The sequence below is a fragment of the Paramisgurnus dabryanus genome, chromosome 24 (assembly GCF_030506205.2).
Source record: "Paramisgurnus dabryanus chromosome 24, PD_genome_1.1, whole genome shotgun sequence".
Lineage (NCBI taxonomy): Eukaryota > Metazoa > Chordata > Actinopteri > Cypriniformes > Cobitidae > Paramisgurnus > Paramisgurnus dabryanus.
Genome location: NC_133360.1, coordinates 4604271 through 4621606, shown reverse-complemented (window position 1 = coordinate 4621606; position 17336 = coordinate 4604271). Strand labels below are relative to the sequence as shown.

General features: G+C 46.5%; 1 protein-coding gene across 2 annotated transcripts in view; it reads right to left on the bottom strand.

The window, feature by feature from the left end:
* Nucleotides 1–17336, bottom strand: part of LOC135721226 (uncharacterized) — a 165508-nt gene that overhangs the window by 105925 nt on the left and 42247 nt on the right. For both annotated transcript variants that reach the window (XM_065243418.1, XM_065243417.2), the window contains one exon: nt 316–624. In XM_065243418.1, the coding sequence (XP_065099490.1) occupies nt 316–624 (309 nt within the window). The remainder of the gene's footprint in view (nt 1–315; nt 625–17336) is intronic.

The following is a 17336-nucleotide window of genomic DNA, read 5'->3' as shown; positions in this document are numbered from 1 at the left end:
AGAATGGTTATGAATTACAGAAACCACCAACACTAGGCAAAACAATATGGGAAAGGAGAAATATGGAATTTCTTGTACTTTGCATAAATATGCTTGTAACCAATTTCTTTAATATATAATTGTACTTGTAATCACTCATCTATTATTCAAATATGCTTATTAAAATATTACATGGTCAAAACATGTATCCGGCACCAGTGTTCCTGGTTTTGGGGGAATACAATGGAGTAATGGTCATTTTAAGTACCTGATGGGCCATTTTGAAAATTGAGCCTAATAAAATCATTATTACACTGAAACATTTCAGTTACTCACCTCTGAGAATCACATTGAATCTCTTGTATGATGTTTTTCCTCCTCTGATGATCTTCAGTTTATAAACTCCAGTGTGTTTTTGTCTGATGTCATTGATGGTGAGATCTCCAGTATGACGATTCAGCTCCAGTTTATCTCTGAATAGACCTGTATCACCATGATATATGATAGGATTGTTGGCAGGACTGATTTCAGCTATGAGCGTTTCTTTAAATCTCCACTCTATCAGATCATCTTTCTCTATGTCAGTAACTTCAGTTTTGAGATCGACAGATTCTTCTTCATTCACTTCCAATGTTTTTGTTTTACCTGTAACAGCAGCAGAAAGAAACACAGAAATGAAATTCAGGTGATTTTCATCTATTACGTGTCTTATTTACTGATTATAAACATAAGTTTTTCACTGAAATATAAATCTGAAGGATTAAATGATTAAACACAGCAGATGAAACGAATAACAAACGATCAACACGTGTGACCCTGGGCCACAGAATCAGTCATATGGTGATATTTATACATTATCTGAAAGCTGAATAAATAAGCTTTCCATTGTTGCATGGTTTGTTATGATAGGACAATTCACCTCTGAAGTTGTCCAATGAAAGTCCTGGCAACACATTACCAATGAACACCAATGGTTTAGTGTCTCTACTGGTTGAAATGAGATTGAGGAAAGCAAAACCTTGTAAGTACGCATCAAAATTTTAAAATCAACTCTAAAACCAACAGGGAGCCAATGTAAAGACTCCATGACTGGGGTAATATGGTCTCTCATGCTAGTTCTAGTGAGGATTCTAGCAGCTGAATTTTGCACTACCTGCAAACTGTTTAAGGAAACTTTAGATGCCCCTGCCAGCAAGTCATTACAATAATCAATCCTGGTAAACACAAAAGTGTTTATCAACCTCTCAGCAACAGAGAAAGACAGCGTTGTATGTAATCTTGCGATATTTCTAAGATAAAAGAAGAATGTTTTAACAGTGTTTTTAATATGAGGTTCAAATGTTAAACTTGAATCAAAAATCAACCCCATAACTGACCCATCAACGGGCAAAGTAACCGACTTAGCTTTACGTAAATGGTGTGGTGTACCAATAAGCATAACGTCTCGGTTACGTATGTAACCCTCGTTCCCTGAAGGAAGGGAACGGAGACGTCACGTCGTGACCGACGAATTGGGAACCGCTTCGCGGGTGACCTATCTACTTCGAGAACTATAAGAAACGCCAATGAACTTGGCATGCAGGTATTTGCATAATGCCGGCGCCGCCCCGCCAGGTGCGTATATAAGGCGCAGGTGCACAATACCAAATTAGCTATATTATTGCTGAGAAGCCGAGCAGCAGTGCCCGGCCTGAAAACAGCAATGGAACAGCAAACTGTGGCGACGGGACGTGACGTCTCCGTTCCCTTCCTTCAGGGAACGAGGGTTACATACGTAACCGAGACGTTCCCTTTCAGTCGGTCACTACGACGTCACGTCGTGACCGACGAATTGGGAATCCCTACCAAAACGCCACTGCAGCTGAACCCTTCCAGTGTCTGTAAAAGCCCTCCGCCCTCCACGTAAGGGGCGGAACCTAAGGCGAAATGCAGAAGGCCGGTCACTACCTGTTCCTTAACCCACGATAGTGAAGCAGCGAACTGGGGAAGCGTCTAAACTGAGCGGAGCTAGAACACTGCGGAAGCCATCCCCTAAGAAGGTTGAATGGATGACATAAAATATGAAACAACCGATAGGTTGCTCATAAAAAAGTCTCTGAACAAAACATAGTATGCAGAGAGATGCAGAGCAGGCTCTGCTAAGGAAAACGTGGAGGATTAGTACCCCACGGAGTATACACACAAATGAACCCCACGTAGGGGACAAATGTGGACGCCTAGCCTACACAGGTTTACAGAGAATACATCAGTGATAGGTTGACAGCGGATGCTCCGCAACACCAGCTATCAGGGCGGTGGAGGAGAGGCAAAAACAGTTTTTTTGACGTTTTTGCCCCATTGGCCTTCCATATTGGTGCAGATGTGCAGCACCAAAATAGAGGCTCCAAGCCGACACACGAGCCGACCCTCGGCATTCTTAACTAGTTAGTAGAAAGAACCCGAGTGGAAACCGGTTCGACACGAACACTATAGAATCTTGTGAACGTATTAGGTGTCGCCCAGCCTGCAGCTCTACAAATATCTGTTAGCGAGGAACCGCGAGCCAGTGCCCAAGATGATGCCACACTGCGTGTAGAGTGGGCACGTAAATTAAACGGACAAGGCACATTCTGCTTTTGATATGCAAGGGCTATAGTATCCACAATCCAATGGGACATCCTCTGCTTGGTGACAGCTTTTCCTTTCTGCTGACCACCGTAACAAACAAAGAGCTGATCTGAGGTCCTAAAGCTTTGCGTCCTGTCTATATACACACGTAGTGCACGAACAGGGCATAACAAAGCCGTGGCTGGGTCTGCCTCCTCCAAAGGCAGCGCTTGGAGGTTCACCACTTGATCTCTGAAAGGAGTGGTGGGAACTTTGGGCACAAAGCCGGGCCGGGGTCTCAGTGTTACGCTGGATGCAGCCGGCCCGAACTGAAGGCACGATTCGTCGACCGAAAATGCATGAATATCCCCTATCCTCTTAACAGAAGCCAAAGCAAGGAGAGTTAATGTTTTCATTGTAAGAAATTTAACACTCACACTATGCAGAGGCTCAAATGGGGCTTCCTGGAGTGATTTCAGCACCAAGGACAGGTCCCACGGAGGAATAGAGGGAGGACGCGAAGGATTCAGTCTTCGAGCGCCTCTGAGAAATCTAATGACCAGGTCGTGCTGACCCACTGTTCTACCGTTTACGGGTGAATGGTGAGCTGATATCGCAGCGATATCGACCTTAATAGTGGATGGTGACAGCCTATTCTCCAAACGACGCTGGAGATATAAAAGCACAACACTAATCGGGCATTCTCGGGGGTTTTCACTTTGGGAAGAACACCAGTCGACAAACAGGTTCCATTTAAGCGCGTAAGCCTGTCTCGTAGACGGCGCTCGCGCTGCAGCAATAGTGTTAGATACCTCTTGCGGTAAATCACTCAAATCCTCCGTGCCCCGTCCAGAGACCACACATGGAGGTTCCACAGGTCGGGGCGCGGGTGCCATAATGTGCCCTCTTGTTGAGAAAGAAGGTCCTTCCTCAGGGGAATCTTCCAAGGAGGGGCTGTCGCGAGGAGAGAGAGTTCTGGAAACCAACTCCTGGTTGTCCAATACGGTGCCACCAACAGCACGCTCTCCTCGTCCTCCCGGATTTTGCATAGGGTTTGCGCAATGAGGCTCACCGGAGGGAACGCGTATTTGCGCATGTTTCGCGGCCAGCTGTGTGCCAATGCATCCACGCCGAGCGAGTCGTCGGCTAGTGAATAGAACAGGCGACAATGGGTCGTCTCTGGGGAAGCAAACAGATCTATCTGCGCTTTGCCGAAACGTCTCCAAATCTGCTGAACCGCAATGGGGTGGAGTCGCCATTCGCCGGGACGCGCAGCCCGAGAGAGCGCATCCGCCTCTACATTGAGCGTGCCCGGGATGTAAATGGCACGAAGAGACCTCAAATTCTTCTGACTCCAAGTGAGGAGATGACGGGCGAGATGCGACAGGTGACGCGAGCGTAAACCGCCTTGACGATTGATGTACGCCACGGTCGCAGTGTTGTCTGTGCGAACTAATACATCTTTGCCCTGTAACTCGTTGCTGAAACGGACGAGCGCAAGATATACAGCCCACATTTCTCGGCAATTTATGTGCCAATGCAGCTGGGGTGCCGTCCAGACCCCCGAAGCCGCAAGCCCATCGTACGTGGCCCCCCACCCCGTGTCCGAAGCATCTGTGCATACTATTGCATGCCTGGAGACCTGTCTCAGAGGCACACCGGCTCGGAGAAACGCACGGTCTGACCACGGAGTGAAAGTGCGACGACACGCAGGTGTAATGATAACACGGTGAATGCCGCGCAGCCACGCTCTCCTCGGGACTCGATCGTGAAGCCAATGCTGAAGCGGTCGCATATGGAGCAGTCCGAGCGGAGTTACAGCTGCGGCTGCTGCCATATGCCCCAAAAGCTTCTGAAATTGTTTCAGCGGGACCGCGCTCTTGCTCTTGAATGTATTCAGGCAAGTCAGAATCGACTGTACACGCGCTTCTGTTAGACGAGCTGTCAAATCGATCGAGTCCAGTTCCATACCGAGAAAAGAGATTCTCTGCACGGGGCAAAGCTTGCTCTTTTCCCAGTTGACCCGAAGACCCAAACGAGCGAGGTGTTTCAGAGTTAAATCTCTGTGATCGCACAGCGTCTGACGTGTTTGAGCTATTATGAGCCAATCGTCTAAATACGCGAGAATGCGCACACCTTTCTCTCTCAGGGGTTTTAAAGCCCCCTCCACTACTTTGGTGAATACACGGGGAGACAGAGAGAGCCCGAACGGGAGGACTTTGTACTGGTATGCTCGCCCCTCGAACGCAAAGCGGAGAAACGGCCTGTGCCGGGGGAGAATCGATACGTGGAAGTACGCGTCCTTCAGGTCGATGGATGCGAACCAATCGTTTGGACGAATGCATGGAAATATGCGTTTGGGCGTCAGCATCTTGAACGGCATTCTGTGAAGTGCACGGTTCAGCGAACGCAGGTCCAGGATCGGTCGCAAGCCGCCGCTTTTCTTGGGTACAATAAAGTAAGGGCTGTAAAACCCCGACCTCATCTCGGCTGGAGGGACCGGCTCGATCGCGTCCTTCGCCAGTAGGACAGCGATCTCCGCACGGAGGACGTGCGCATCGGCAGCTCTCACCGCAGTGAAACGAACGCCGGAGAATTTGGGGGGATGCCGGGCAAATTGGATCGCGTAGCCGAGACGAATCGTGCGTAAAAGCCAACGCGACGGGCTGGGAAGCTGTTCCCACGCCCCCAGACACCGTGCGAGAGGGACTAAAGGCACGATAGGTGTACCCGCGGCGGGCGCAACGGAGGTGATCGCCGGTGTGTGCGTATTGGCCGCACCGACAGCAGTGTTGTGCATGATAACACTCACCTGAGTCCGCTGCTGGGTGGGTGAGTAAGGGAGGCTCTGCTGGAGACACCTCACGCCACTCGATGCACCCTCTGGCGAAGGGGGAGGAAGACGATGGGTTATGAGCCCGTGATTGTCTTCTCTCCCCTGAGAAGACAGAGAGCGCGGAGGGGTTATGAGCCCGTGCGTTGCTCTCGTACTCCTCTGATGAGTCGGAGAACGAGGGGGGGTTATGAGCCCGCTCGTGTCTCCGGCGCTCATCTGAAGACCTAGAGATGGAAGTGGAATTCGCTCTTTTTGTGGAATTGTGGGTGCCGACTGAAAAGTCGGCGGAACAGAAAATTGAAACAAAGGATTCCCCAACCGGCCCTCCTCCGGTGGGGGGAGTGGTGCTTTCACCATCTCCCGAAGAGCGATCCCCTCCATCTCTAGGTCGCCCGTCTCAGGGCCGCTTCGATTTTCTTCTTCCACCCTTTGAAGCGGGCTGAGCGGGCGGGGCGGGCTGCTGACGACCGGTTCCTCGCTTCTTAGAAGAGCCCCGGGGAGGAACGGAGGCGGCCGCCGCAGGACGCCCTCGGCGAGGAGCAGGCTGAGGCGCCGACGTGGATGGGGCAGGCGCAGGACGCTTCCGACGTGGCATGATCTGAGCGATGGCCTCAGTCTGCTTCTTGGCCGCGGAGAATTGCTGCGCAAACTCCTCGACCGTCTCGCCGAACAGGCCGGTCTGGGAAACCGGAGCATTCAGGAGCCGGGTTTTATCGGCGTCCTTCATGTCCGCCAGACACAGCCAGAGATGGCGTTCCTGGACTACCAGGGTAGACATCGCACGCCCGACGGCGCGTGCGGTGACCTTGGTCGCACGAAGCGCCAGATCCGTAGCCGCACGCAGTTCAGAGAACTCCGCCGAGTCGTGACCTCCCGCGTGCAGGTCCCTCAGAGCCTTAGCCTGGTGGACCTGCAGCAATGCCATGGCATGCAGGGCAGAGGCTGCCTCCCCACAAGCCTTATAAGCAGCACCGGACAGCGCCGAAGACTGCTTACAGGCCCGTGAGGGGAGAGTAGGCTGGTCCCGCCAGGAGGAAGCGACACCGGCCGGACACAACTGCATCGCGACCGGCCGCTCCACTGACGGGATACCAGTGTACCCCTTGGCATCTCCACCCTCGAGAGAGGTGAGGGGTGAAGGCTGAAATGGTCGGTTCCGGGCGGAAAACGGGGTTTTCCACGACCGCGTCAGCTCTTCATGCACCTCGGGGAAGAAAGGCACCGGGGGCGAGGACTGAGAAGCCCTGGCACCCCCGAAGAACCAATCATCGAGGCGGGACGGTTCAGGTGGGGGAGGTTTAGTCCACTCCAAGCCGACCGCCTCCGCCGCCCGAGCGAGCATGGCTGCCATCTCGGGGTCGAACACAGAAGCCGCAACCTGGCCCGAAGGCGGGAGCGGATCCGGATCGACGTCCGAGGCTGACAACCCCCCTTCCGATGTTACGGTGGACATCGCGTCGGGTGGAGGCTCGACAGAGCGCGAGGACACCGTAGAACACGGGCCGCTCGTCTCCATCGGGACCTCCGCTGGCAACGGATCAGGGCGCTGGGAGCTGCTGGACGAACCAGCAGACCGACCCAGCACCGTTATACGGAGGTCATCCTTCGCAAGTCTGGTAGCTGCGCTCTTAGCAGCACCAGACTTGGAAGGCGGGCGCCGTTCCCGGAGAAACGACACCCGTCTCCGCAAATCCGCCATAGTCATGCCCTCACAGATGGAGCATGAACTATCACGCAACGCTGCCTCTGCATGCTGGAGCCCCAGACACGAAAGACAACGCTGGTGGCCATCCCGGGGGGCGATGAACACACCGCATCCAGAAACCGAACACGGACGGAAATCCATCTTTAAAAAGACGACCCCGACCGTGACACGAATGAGTGGCTGTCTTTAAAAAGACACAAAGCTCAAACGTGCTGCTCTTTTAGGGAAATCACTCTTTTGTGCAAGCTGGTGAAACACACAGGGAGAGGCAACGCACTCACTCGAACTCAAGTCCTGATTAAAGAGACAGAGAGAGAGAGAAAGGGTGGAGAAAAAACACTGCGAGCCTCCGCTGAGGTGTCTTCGCCCAACCAACTTTGGCAAGCTGAGATCTTTTTTCCCACAGAACAGGATCTACGAAGATCAGTTTTTTCAGAATAGCTTCTCGTGAGCAGATGTCTGCCGGCTTCGAAGCAATAAAGCTAATTTGGTATTGTGCACCTGCGCCTTATATACGCACCTGGCGGGGCGGCGCCGGCATTATGCAAATACCTGCATGCCAAGTTCATTGGCGTTTCTTATAGTTCTCGAAGTAGATAGGTCACCCGCGAAGCGGTTCCCAATTCGTCGGTCACGACGTGACGTCGTAGTGACCGACTGAAAGGGAACCTCAGTTTTTTCACTGTTACAAGAAAGAAAATTTTGTGTCATCCATTCTTTTCTCTTAGAAATACAAGTGGTAATACAATCAACAGGCACAGTGTCATTAGGCTTAGTGTGTGTGTGTGTGTGTGTGTGTGTGTGTGTGTGTGTGTGTGCGCGCGTGTGTGTGTGTGTAAGTGTGTGTGTGTATCTGAGTGTCATCTGCATAAAGGTGAAATTTTAAACCAAGAGATTTTAAAAGCTGACCAAGTGGGTAAATGTAGATGTTAAAAAGCAAGGTCCCTGAGGGACTCCAGATTGCACAACACAAGTTTCAGACCTGAACTCACCCATAGACACAAATTGTTTACGATCAGAGAGGTAGGACTTAAACCAATTTAGTGCAGTATCACAGACGCCAAAAACAGTTTCTAGCCAAGTAATAAAAAATATATAGATTAGGGGGTCCCCTGGTTTTTATTAAAATTAAAATACATGAATTTACGCTGTAGCCATCACACCCAGATATGATGCACAGCTATTTCATGTACTACGGCTTTTGATCAGTAACTCCTTACATGCATTTGAAAAAGTAAAACTCGTCTAACATAATCATTATACATATTCTTTATTATCATGAAAATACCTGAAAAGGTTTTAAGAACAGCAATATAAATATATTCTTATGACGTTTCCTGGAGCTGCGTGTGTTTGGTCTTTCTTCTGCAGAGCATATTAAGTTTCTGCAAGAGAGTGCCCTCTGGCATTTGGATGTAGTGCAGGCTTTCCCGCAGAAAATTTGTTAGTCAAGGTGGTTGGGGCCAAGGGCGTGGCAATCAAAGGGGTGGGGCGTATGCATCATGATGCAAATTAAAATATTTTAATAAAATAAATAAATAAAATATTTATTTTTAAAACACATTAAAATAAAACTTAATTTTGAAGAAACTATGACAAAAAATGAACACATACTAGATTATTAATGAATTTTTAATGTTTTTAACAGATACCTCTAATGGGAATAGCTGCGTGATGAAGTGAAGCTAAAGGGTTAATAAACACAAACTAAAGCAGATGTTGTAGATCGTCTGGCGAACGATGATAGATAGTGCAAAAATTGTAAAAACGCATTATTTCCCACTATTAATGACATTATCTTAAAGGAGTGTAACTACTGTAGCATGTAAATAATGCACATGAATAAAGTGAGCAAGAGCGCTCAACAATTATATCTAATCAACAGGCATGTGAAACCTTAGCAGGTTGCTCAAACAACAAAATCACCAGCTAACTTACTTTAAAATTAGAAGAACTATAGACTAATACAATAACAGGCTTAAATAAACCCAAAACATAAGTCCACTTACAGTTCTCACGGACACATGTTTTATCAACTGGCTATCCTCCAGACATGACGGAGCACGTCTTATCTCATGTCGGCCGTCTGGTGCGCGTCCACGCACGCGGTGTGAAGCACGTCCGCGCTATTCTCCGAGATGTTTAATCAACTAGCTAGTTATCCTCCAGACAGTGACGGTCCGGACCACGTCTTTCTCATTTCGGCCGTGTGGCGCGCGTCCCCGCAAATTTACAAAATATCTTCATTGAACACGATCTTTATATAATTTCCAAATGATAATGCATAAAAGAAAATTGGTTGGCTATTGCTACAAATAAACACCGTGTGCAGAATTATTAGGCAAGTTGTATTTTTGAGGATTACTTTTGTTATTGTACAACTACAGTGCTCTTGTTCAATTCAAAATGTTAACAAACCCTCAAACCTGAACATTTAAGTGGTAAAAGTGAAATTTTGGCTTTCTTAAGAGAATATTTCTATGTACACCATTATTAGGCAACTATTAGTGTGCAGAATTATTAGGCAACTAAATGAAAAACAAAGATTTTACCATCTCACTTGTTTTTTTCACCTGTTAAAGTTTATTTACAAATAAACATTTAATAAAAAAAAAAACTGTTTATCTTCACTGTAAATGTCCTGCTTAAGAAGGAATCAAAAGTTCTTAATAGGGTTTAAGTCAGGTGAAGAAGGGGCCATGTCATTAGTTTTTCATCTTTAAGGCCTTTACTGACCAGCAACACAATGGAGTACTCTGATGTATGTGATGGAGAGATGGGTTTTTAGCGGAGTCTTAAAGACAGCTACAGTGTCAGCAGATCGTGTCATGACCGGCAGATCATTCCACAGTTGTGGAACAGCTCCTGAGAAGGTACGCGGTAGTGTTTTTCCCCTTTTTGAGATGGCATCACAAGCCGTCGCTCGGTGGCAGAGTGCAGTGATCGAGAGGGTACATAAGGCTCTATAAGTAAGTGAAGATAAGGGAGTGCTGACCCAGTGGTGGTTTTAAAGGCCAGGAGCAGAGCATTAAATTTGATGCGAGCTGCTATAGGAAGCCAGTGAAACTTGACAAAGAGAGGAGTGACGTGCGCCCTCTTTGGCTCATTGAAGACCACTCTTGCCGCTGCATTCTGAATCATCTGTGGGGGTTTGGTTGTGCAGGCTGGAAGCCCTGCCAGTAGCGCATTATAGTAGTCCAGCCTGGACAGGACAAGAGCTTGGACTAGGACATGCGTAGCGAGCTCATTTAGGAAAGGTCTAATTTTCCTTATAATGTAGAGAATGAATCTACAAGAGCGAGCTGTGCTGGCAACATGCTCTGTGAAGCTAAGCCGATCATCAATAACCACTCCCAGGTTTTTGGCCGTCCTGGAAGGCGTGATGGTCAAGGAACCTAGCTGAATGAAAAGGTTGTCCTGAATCTTTGGTTCAGATGATATGACAAGCAGTTCTGTCTTCGCAAGGTTAAGCTGGAGATGATGATCCTTCATCCAGAGTGAGATGTCCCCCAGGCATGCCGAGATGCGAGCATAAACCGTGGGATCATCAGGCTGGAACGACAAGTGGAGTTGAGTGTCGTCCGCATAGCAGTGGTATGAAAAGCCATGTTTTTCGAATGACAGAGCCCAGGGATGTCATGTACATCGAAAAGAGCAGCGGTCCAAGCACAGAGCCTTGAGGTACCCCAGTATCGAGATGTTGAGGTTCGGAGACGTCACCTCTCCAGGATACCCGAAATGACCTACCTGAGAGGTACGACTTGAACCATAGAAGCACTGTGTCAGAGACACCCATAAACATGAGGGTCGACAGAAGGATTTGGTGATTGACCGTGTCAAAAGCGGCAGATTGATCCATTAAAATCAGCACAGATGATTTGGAGGCTGCCCTTGCCTGCCTTAGGGCTTCAATGACTGAGAGCAGTGCAGTCTCAGTGGAGTGACCGCTTTTGAAACCAGACTGATTGCTATCCAGGAGGTTGTTTTGTGTGAAGAATGAGGAGAGCTGGTTGAACACCACGCGTTCAAGAGTCTTGGCAATGAAGGGAAGAAGAAAAAAACGGATCTGTAGTTATCTAGCATAGCAAGATTCAGTGTGGGTTTCTTCAGCAGCGGGGTTATCCAAGCCTCTTTAAATGCTCCTGGAAAGGTGCCAGTGGAAAGGGATGAATTGATAATGTGGGGTAGAGCAGGGATAACTGACGGAGAGATGGCCTGAAGGAGATGGGTGGGTATGGGATCTAGTGGGCAGGTAGTCGGATGGTTAGAAGCCAAGACCTTGGAAACATCTGCTTCAGATAGGAGAGAGAAGGAGGGTAGGGAGCATGTCTCAGAGGTTTGAGCATGCACAAGAAGCGGCGGCTCGGAGAACTGACTGCTGATAGTTTTCGTTTTCTTCACAAAGAAGGAAGCAAAATCATCAGCCGTTAAGTCGGATGAAGGTGGGGGGCAGGTGGACAAAGGAGGGTAGAGATGGTCCTGAAGAGAGTGTGAGAGTCAGGTGAGTTTTAATCTTTGAATGGTAGTAAATGGTCTTAGCAGAGGAGATATCCGTGGAGAAGAAGGCAAAGAAGAGACTGATAGAGACAGAGATCAGAAGGATCTTTCGATCTGCGCCACTTCCTCTCTGAATCCCTCAGTGTGTAACGATGCTCACGTAGAACCTTATATAGCCAAGGGGGAGGTGGTGTGGCCCATCCTGGTCCAGATGTCAGAGGGCATAATGTGTCTGAGCAGGATGTAAGAGTGGAACAAAGTGTGTCGGTGGCGTTGTCAGTATCTAACAGAGAGAGGGAGCAGGGAGCGTGGAAGCGATCGCAGAGGATAAGCGTGAGGGAGAGAGCATGCGCAGGTTGCGCCGGAACGTGACCAATGGGGGATTGTGTGCAGTGACTGGGGGAGTAAGGTCGAGCTCAAAAGTAATAAGAAAGTGATCAGATGTGTGTAGTGGGGTGACCAGGGTGTGGTAAGAGGAACAGCAGCGTGTGTAGATAAGATCTAAAAGATTACAAGACCTGTGTGTTGGTCGCTTGAGGTTAAATGACATAGTCAGGGTGTTAAAGTCAGCTGCCTGTAGTTTCTCAAGGTGGATGTTGAAGTCACCAAGTACTACTAGGAGTACCATCCTCTGGGAATGAAGACAGAAGTACATCCAACTCCTCCAAGAAGTGTCCAAGTTGACCTGGGGGGCGATAGATAACTAAAAATGGATTTTAGTGGGGTGAATGATAGTAATAACGTGCGACTTGAAAGAGCTGCAGTCACATGAGTGGGTTTGCTGTTGGAATTTCCAGTCCTTTGGAATGAGCAGACCGGTTCCTCCACCACTTCCCGTTGTGCAAGGACTGTGGGAGAAAGTGTAGTTGTTGGAGAGGGCAGCCGGAGTGGCAGTGTCCTCTGCTTTAATCCATGTCTCAGTAAGTGCTAAAACAGAAAGGCCAGAATGTGAAGCAATGGCAGTAATGAAATCTGCTTTGTTGACAGCAGATTGGCAGTTCCATAAGCCAATGGAAAAGTGAGTGAGGCAATAGTGGAAGGAGGGATAGTGCGGAGGTTATTAACATTTGTGATACAACAGATTTACGAATTGTAATGACAGTAGAGATTTGCAAACACATAGTAAAAATATATGAATAGGAAATGTACAAGAGAGGAAAAAGAGTGCTAAATAGATAAGTACAAAAAGTGCAATTCTCAAGTGCCCTGCCGGTGTCCCTGCTCGGTGGAGTCAATGGTCTTTACACTCTTCGGTCTTCACACAACGAGGGTTGCATGCGACCGCTGCCCCGGTGGACTGACTGCTTTAATAAGTGCTTCAATTGTGGACTAAAACTCAGCAGGCCACGCCCGATAACAATCAACAACTAAGTTAATGGCCGAAACTACGTTAATAAAACGTTTTTGTAGACTCCTGTTGATAACTGCTTCACCTGAGGAATGAGCTCATACTGTTGTTTATATACTTTCCTGGCGTTGGCCACCCCCGATAACAATCAACAACTAAGTTACCTTGCCGAAACTACTGTAATAAATTAACACATGCCAGGATGCACGGGAACCAATGCGATTGCAGCAGGTGAGACAAAGGTAAACAAGAGAACGTTTCTTAGCAACGACACTGCGCTAAAACTTCACATGTCTAAAACAAATACACTTACACGTTTCTGTAGACTCCTGTTGATAACTGTAGTTTTTGTGACTCCACCAATAGCAAATACCTTAACCAGTAAATGTTTTTAAGCGTGTGTTTCTAAATATTTGTCTGTCACTGTTAGATCAGTGTGGCTGTGTTGAGCAGCTCAGGCCACCCAAGCATACAACCAAATAAAAATATTGAGAGATTTTCTTTTTAATATCTACATCCAAATCAGGGCTCAGTGCGAGTATTTCACTCGCATTTGCGCCTGAAAATAGTTATGTACTCCTTGGGAAAAATTTTAGCACATGTCCTCCTTGGGAAAAAGGTTAGCGTAGAGCCCTGCGTAGAGCCCTGATTTAATTTCATCAAAATGTTCTTCATTTGTGTTCCAAAGATGAGTGAAAGTCTTAGCAAAACAATGTATAAATTTATCTGACACTCTGGAAGTAAAGTATGGAAACTTTGCAGTTTAAAACTCAAATTCTTTTACAATATTTAGAATCTTTGGCTTATATTTGTATTGAATGAACCACTGGACGAGGAATAAAATACAAACCTTAAGATGTCTGTACTGTTTGTTTAGTAAAAACGTTAATGAAATGATAATGTTTAATTTAAACTGCAAGCAGTGATGGAAGGGCCCTCGCACACATGACACCGCCACGCCATGGCATAAGATTTAAAGGAAACAGTAGTAAATAGGCATTTAAGCATGTAAACATAGGTGAACCATTTAAAAGTGTACTATAATGTGCCACATTTCCAGTTGCTAATTACAAATGACAGCGAGGTAGCAGCGTGTAAGATAGCATGAGAGAGAGAGAGAGAGAGAGAGTGAGTGACGACTATATGTAAATATTGGCACGTAGATGTGTTCAGTCCAGGACTCTTATTGATCATGTGAAGTTTGGAACAGATTGGACATTGCATATTCATTGTAAACATGTCACTTCCTGTTGCCAGCTGGTTGGCTATAACCACAAGTGACTAATGGCATGTAGATGCCCCGGACAAGGAGTTATCCAATGAAGAAGAAGAGGCACGCGGCTGTTTTCGCGCTGAAATGACATGACGTGATGGCGACGTATGTCACGTGATGTAGCAACATGGCGGATGTAGTACGTCCGAATCTCATTCATACTATCCGGATTCATACTATACAGTACCTACTGTTTTAACGCCAAGTAAGTAGAGCTGAAGATCTTTGCCCGAACCCGACGGGACCAGTCGGGACCCGACGGGCTCGGGCGGGTTCGGGCTTCCTTTCTAACATTTTACACTGGCTCGGGGCGGGCTCGGGCTTGCGCTCCGGCTTTGTGAGGTAAATGAGCGATCAAGTTCAATCAGTAGCGCAGGATCGCGCTGAATTCATTTACAGTGGATTGGATTTAATGATTTTCCTCATCAAAAACATGTAGCCTAATCTTGGTGAGTAGGTTTTTCAATGTATAACTAAATATGAATCGAGTCTGAAATACATAATTTAGACAGAGGATATAGACTAATGTTGGCGGTATGGAGAGAAGTGCTGACGCAAATCCCGCGGAGCCTTTCTCTTAATTTCGTTATTGCAAAATACCCATCTTAATTCAGAATGTATTATCTTAATTTAATTCGTTAAGAAATAATAATTTTATTGGCATATTTATAGTGTATTGCATAAGCCTATTTAGAATGAGATGTTACAATGTTACAGATGACTTATTTTATTTCTTTGTTTCAACTTCCAAGTGGCGTGTGTAGATTATTAGTCATGAATAAATAATGTTAAAACCTGTGTAAATTTCTCATTCTTGACAAAAGCTGTGTGTGTGCACACATTTGAATAATGTCGGGCTGTAAACGGGTTCGGGCTTTTAAAAAGCTGTCAATCTAAATGTATGTTCGGGTTCGGGCTGCATTCTGTCGGGCTCCGGACATTTCGGGTCTAACTTTTAAGGCCCGATTACAGCTCTACAAGTAAGTAGGTACTTCATCTAATTCAGTAGGGGAGAGTGGGGTAAAGTGAGACATCGGGTAAAGTGAGACACCCCCTGTATCTAGGCAACGGAACACATTTGTGGTCCTATGACTATTATGTTTTTAAGCCCCTCAAATTTCCCCTTGGCCATGAAGGACAGGACCTCATACTGCTGTGGTTAGCATGTTTTTTTCACAAAAATATATTTTTTGCTTGTAAAAGTAAATTTTCTTGGTGTCAACTTAATCAACTGTTGTGCCAAAGCAAATTGATTCAGGTAGAAAAGCTTATATCACACATGTTTATGAACTACCAACATATAAAACCTTGTGTTGATGCTAGCTGAAGATTAGCCTGAATTTCCAAGAGAGAGAGTTTTTTTCCAAAATGTGGCGGTGGGGTAAAGTGAGACAAATGCTGTGGGGTAAAGTGAGACATGAGGCACAAGTTCAGTTTAGTCTAAAACATATTTTAATGTAATATTACATTACATATGTTTTATTTTTAATGTTATAAACATTGCAGAAAAACCATTATGCCTAGTCAATACACCAGGAAGACAGCCTGGGGAAAAACACCCCTTGAGGAGATGGAGAGTGCAGCTGCTTAGGTCAAGGAAGGAAAGAAGTCTCTAATGCTACGTACACACCAAACGCGAGGCATCATGGTACTGTGGGTTCACACCAGACACAAGTTCAACAATTTGCGCAAGTAGATTACATACAAAGTCAATGCAAAGACGCGATCAGACACGTCCTTGCGTGTGGCGATGCGAATGACGTGATATGGGTGGCGCGTTTGCCACGAAAACACGCGCTATTCGCCGCAAACACGTCTTCGCCCAATTTGAAAATATTCAACTCGAGCGAAAAATTTGCATTACACAATGTTAAATCATGCGAGTAATCTAGATCAAGTAACGCGATGCCCCGCATTTGTTGTGTACGTAGCATTACTCACTCTAGATTACTCACGGGATTTAACATTGTGTCATGCAAATTATTCGCTCGAGATAAATATTTTCAACTTGGGCGAAGACATGTTTGAGGTGAACAGTGCGTGTTTTCGCGGCAAATGCTCCGCTCATATGGCGTCATTCGCATCGCCCCAGGCGAGGATGCGTCTGATCGTGTCTTTGCATTAACTTTGAATGTAATCTACTTGCACAAATCGTTGAACTCATGTCTGGTGTGAGCAGCTGCAAGGGATAGAAATATTGATAGATGGTTCTGATTTGCTTTTGCGCTGACCCGCAGACACTAGCTGGCTCTAAGGGTCCTTTGTTCTGACCCCCAGACTGCGTTCTAATCTAACTGGTTCTATATGTCATTTGAATGTTAATTAAAAAAATGTGAATTGTCGGAGCCAGTGGTGTATAGTGGGCAGTGCTCCGACATGTGGTGCTTTCACACTTTCTGGGACCCGAGTTCGATTCCCGGCTCGTGGTCATTTGCTGATCCAATACCCTTCTCTCCTCCCTGTACTTTCCTGTCCTCTCCAAAACTCACTGTTAAATAAAGGCAAAAACTGGCCAAAAATATAACTTTTGAATTATATTATGTTGTATTTGATTTTGGTTCAGAGTTACTGTACTTTCAAGTGTTTAGAAAAATAATGTTCTTAATTGACCAATCCCCTTGATTCTTTTACTAGTTCAACATTAGTTCTGGAATGTGTGGTTGTCAAGCTAGCCGTCAGGATTTTGTCTGTTACAATATGTGCTGTTATAGTAGTTTCAGAGTGGAGTGTAGTAGTAGTAAGTAGTAAGTAGTAAGTGGATCAGTTTACCCCGAGCTGGTTCACTTTACCCCGTTGATTTTTCTGGTCTGTCTCAGTTTACCCCTAAGCTGGGGTAAAGTGAGACACAAGACCACTTTTTTTAAAACAATCATATTTTCACTGCTCTTCGTCCTGAATACATTCTGGTAATTTCCATAGCTAGGAAACATCCTGAATTAATGGGAAATGTGTCAATTTGACTGATATATCATTTTAGCTCGCTTAGAGTGGAGCAAATGTAAAAAATGTCTCACTTTACCCCACTCTCCCCTACCTACTATACAGTATGCGGTTTCGGACTCAGACAATGTGTTTTCTGCTCCTTTTGTGCACGCGTCTGATATATGCGGAC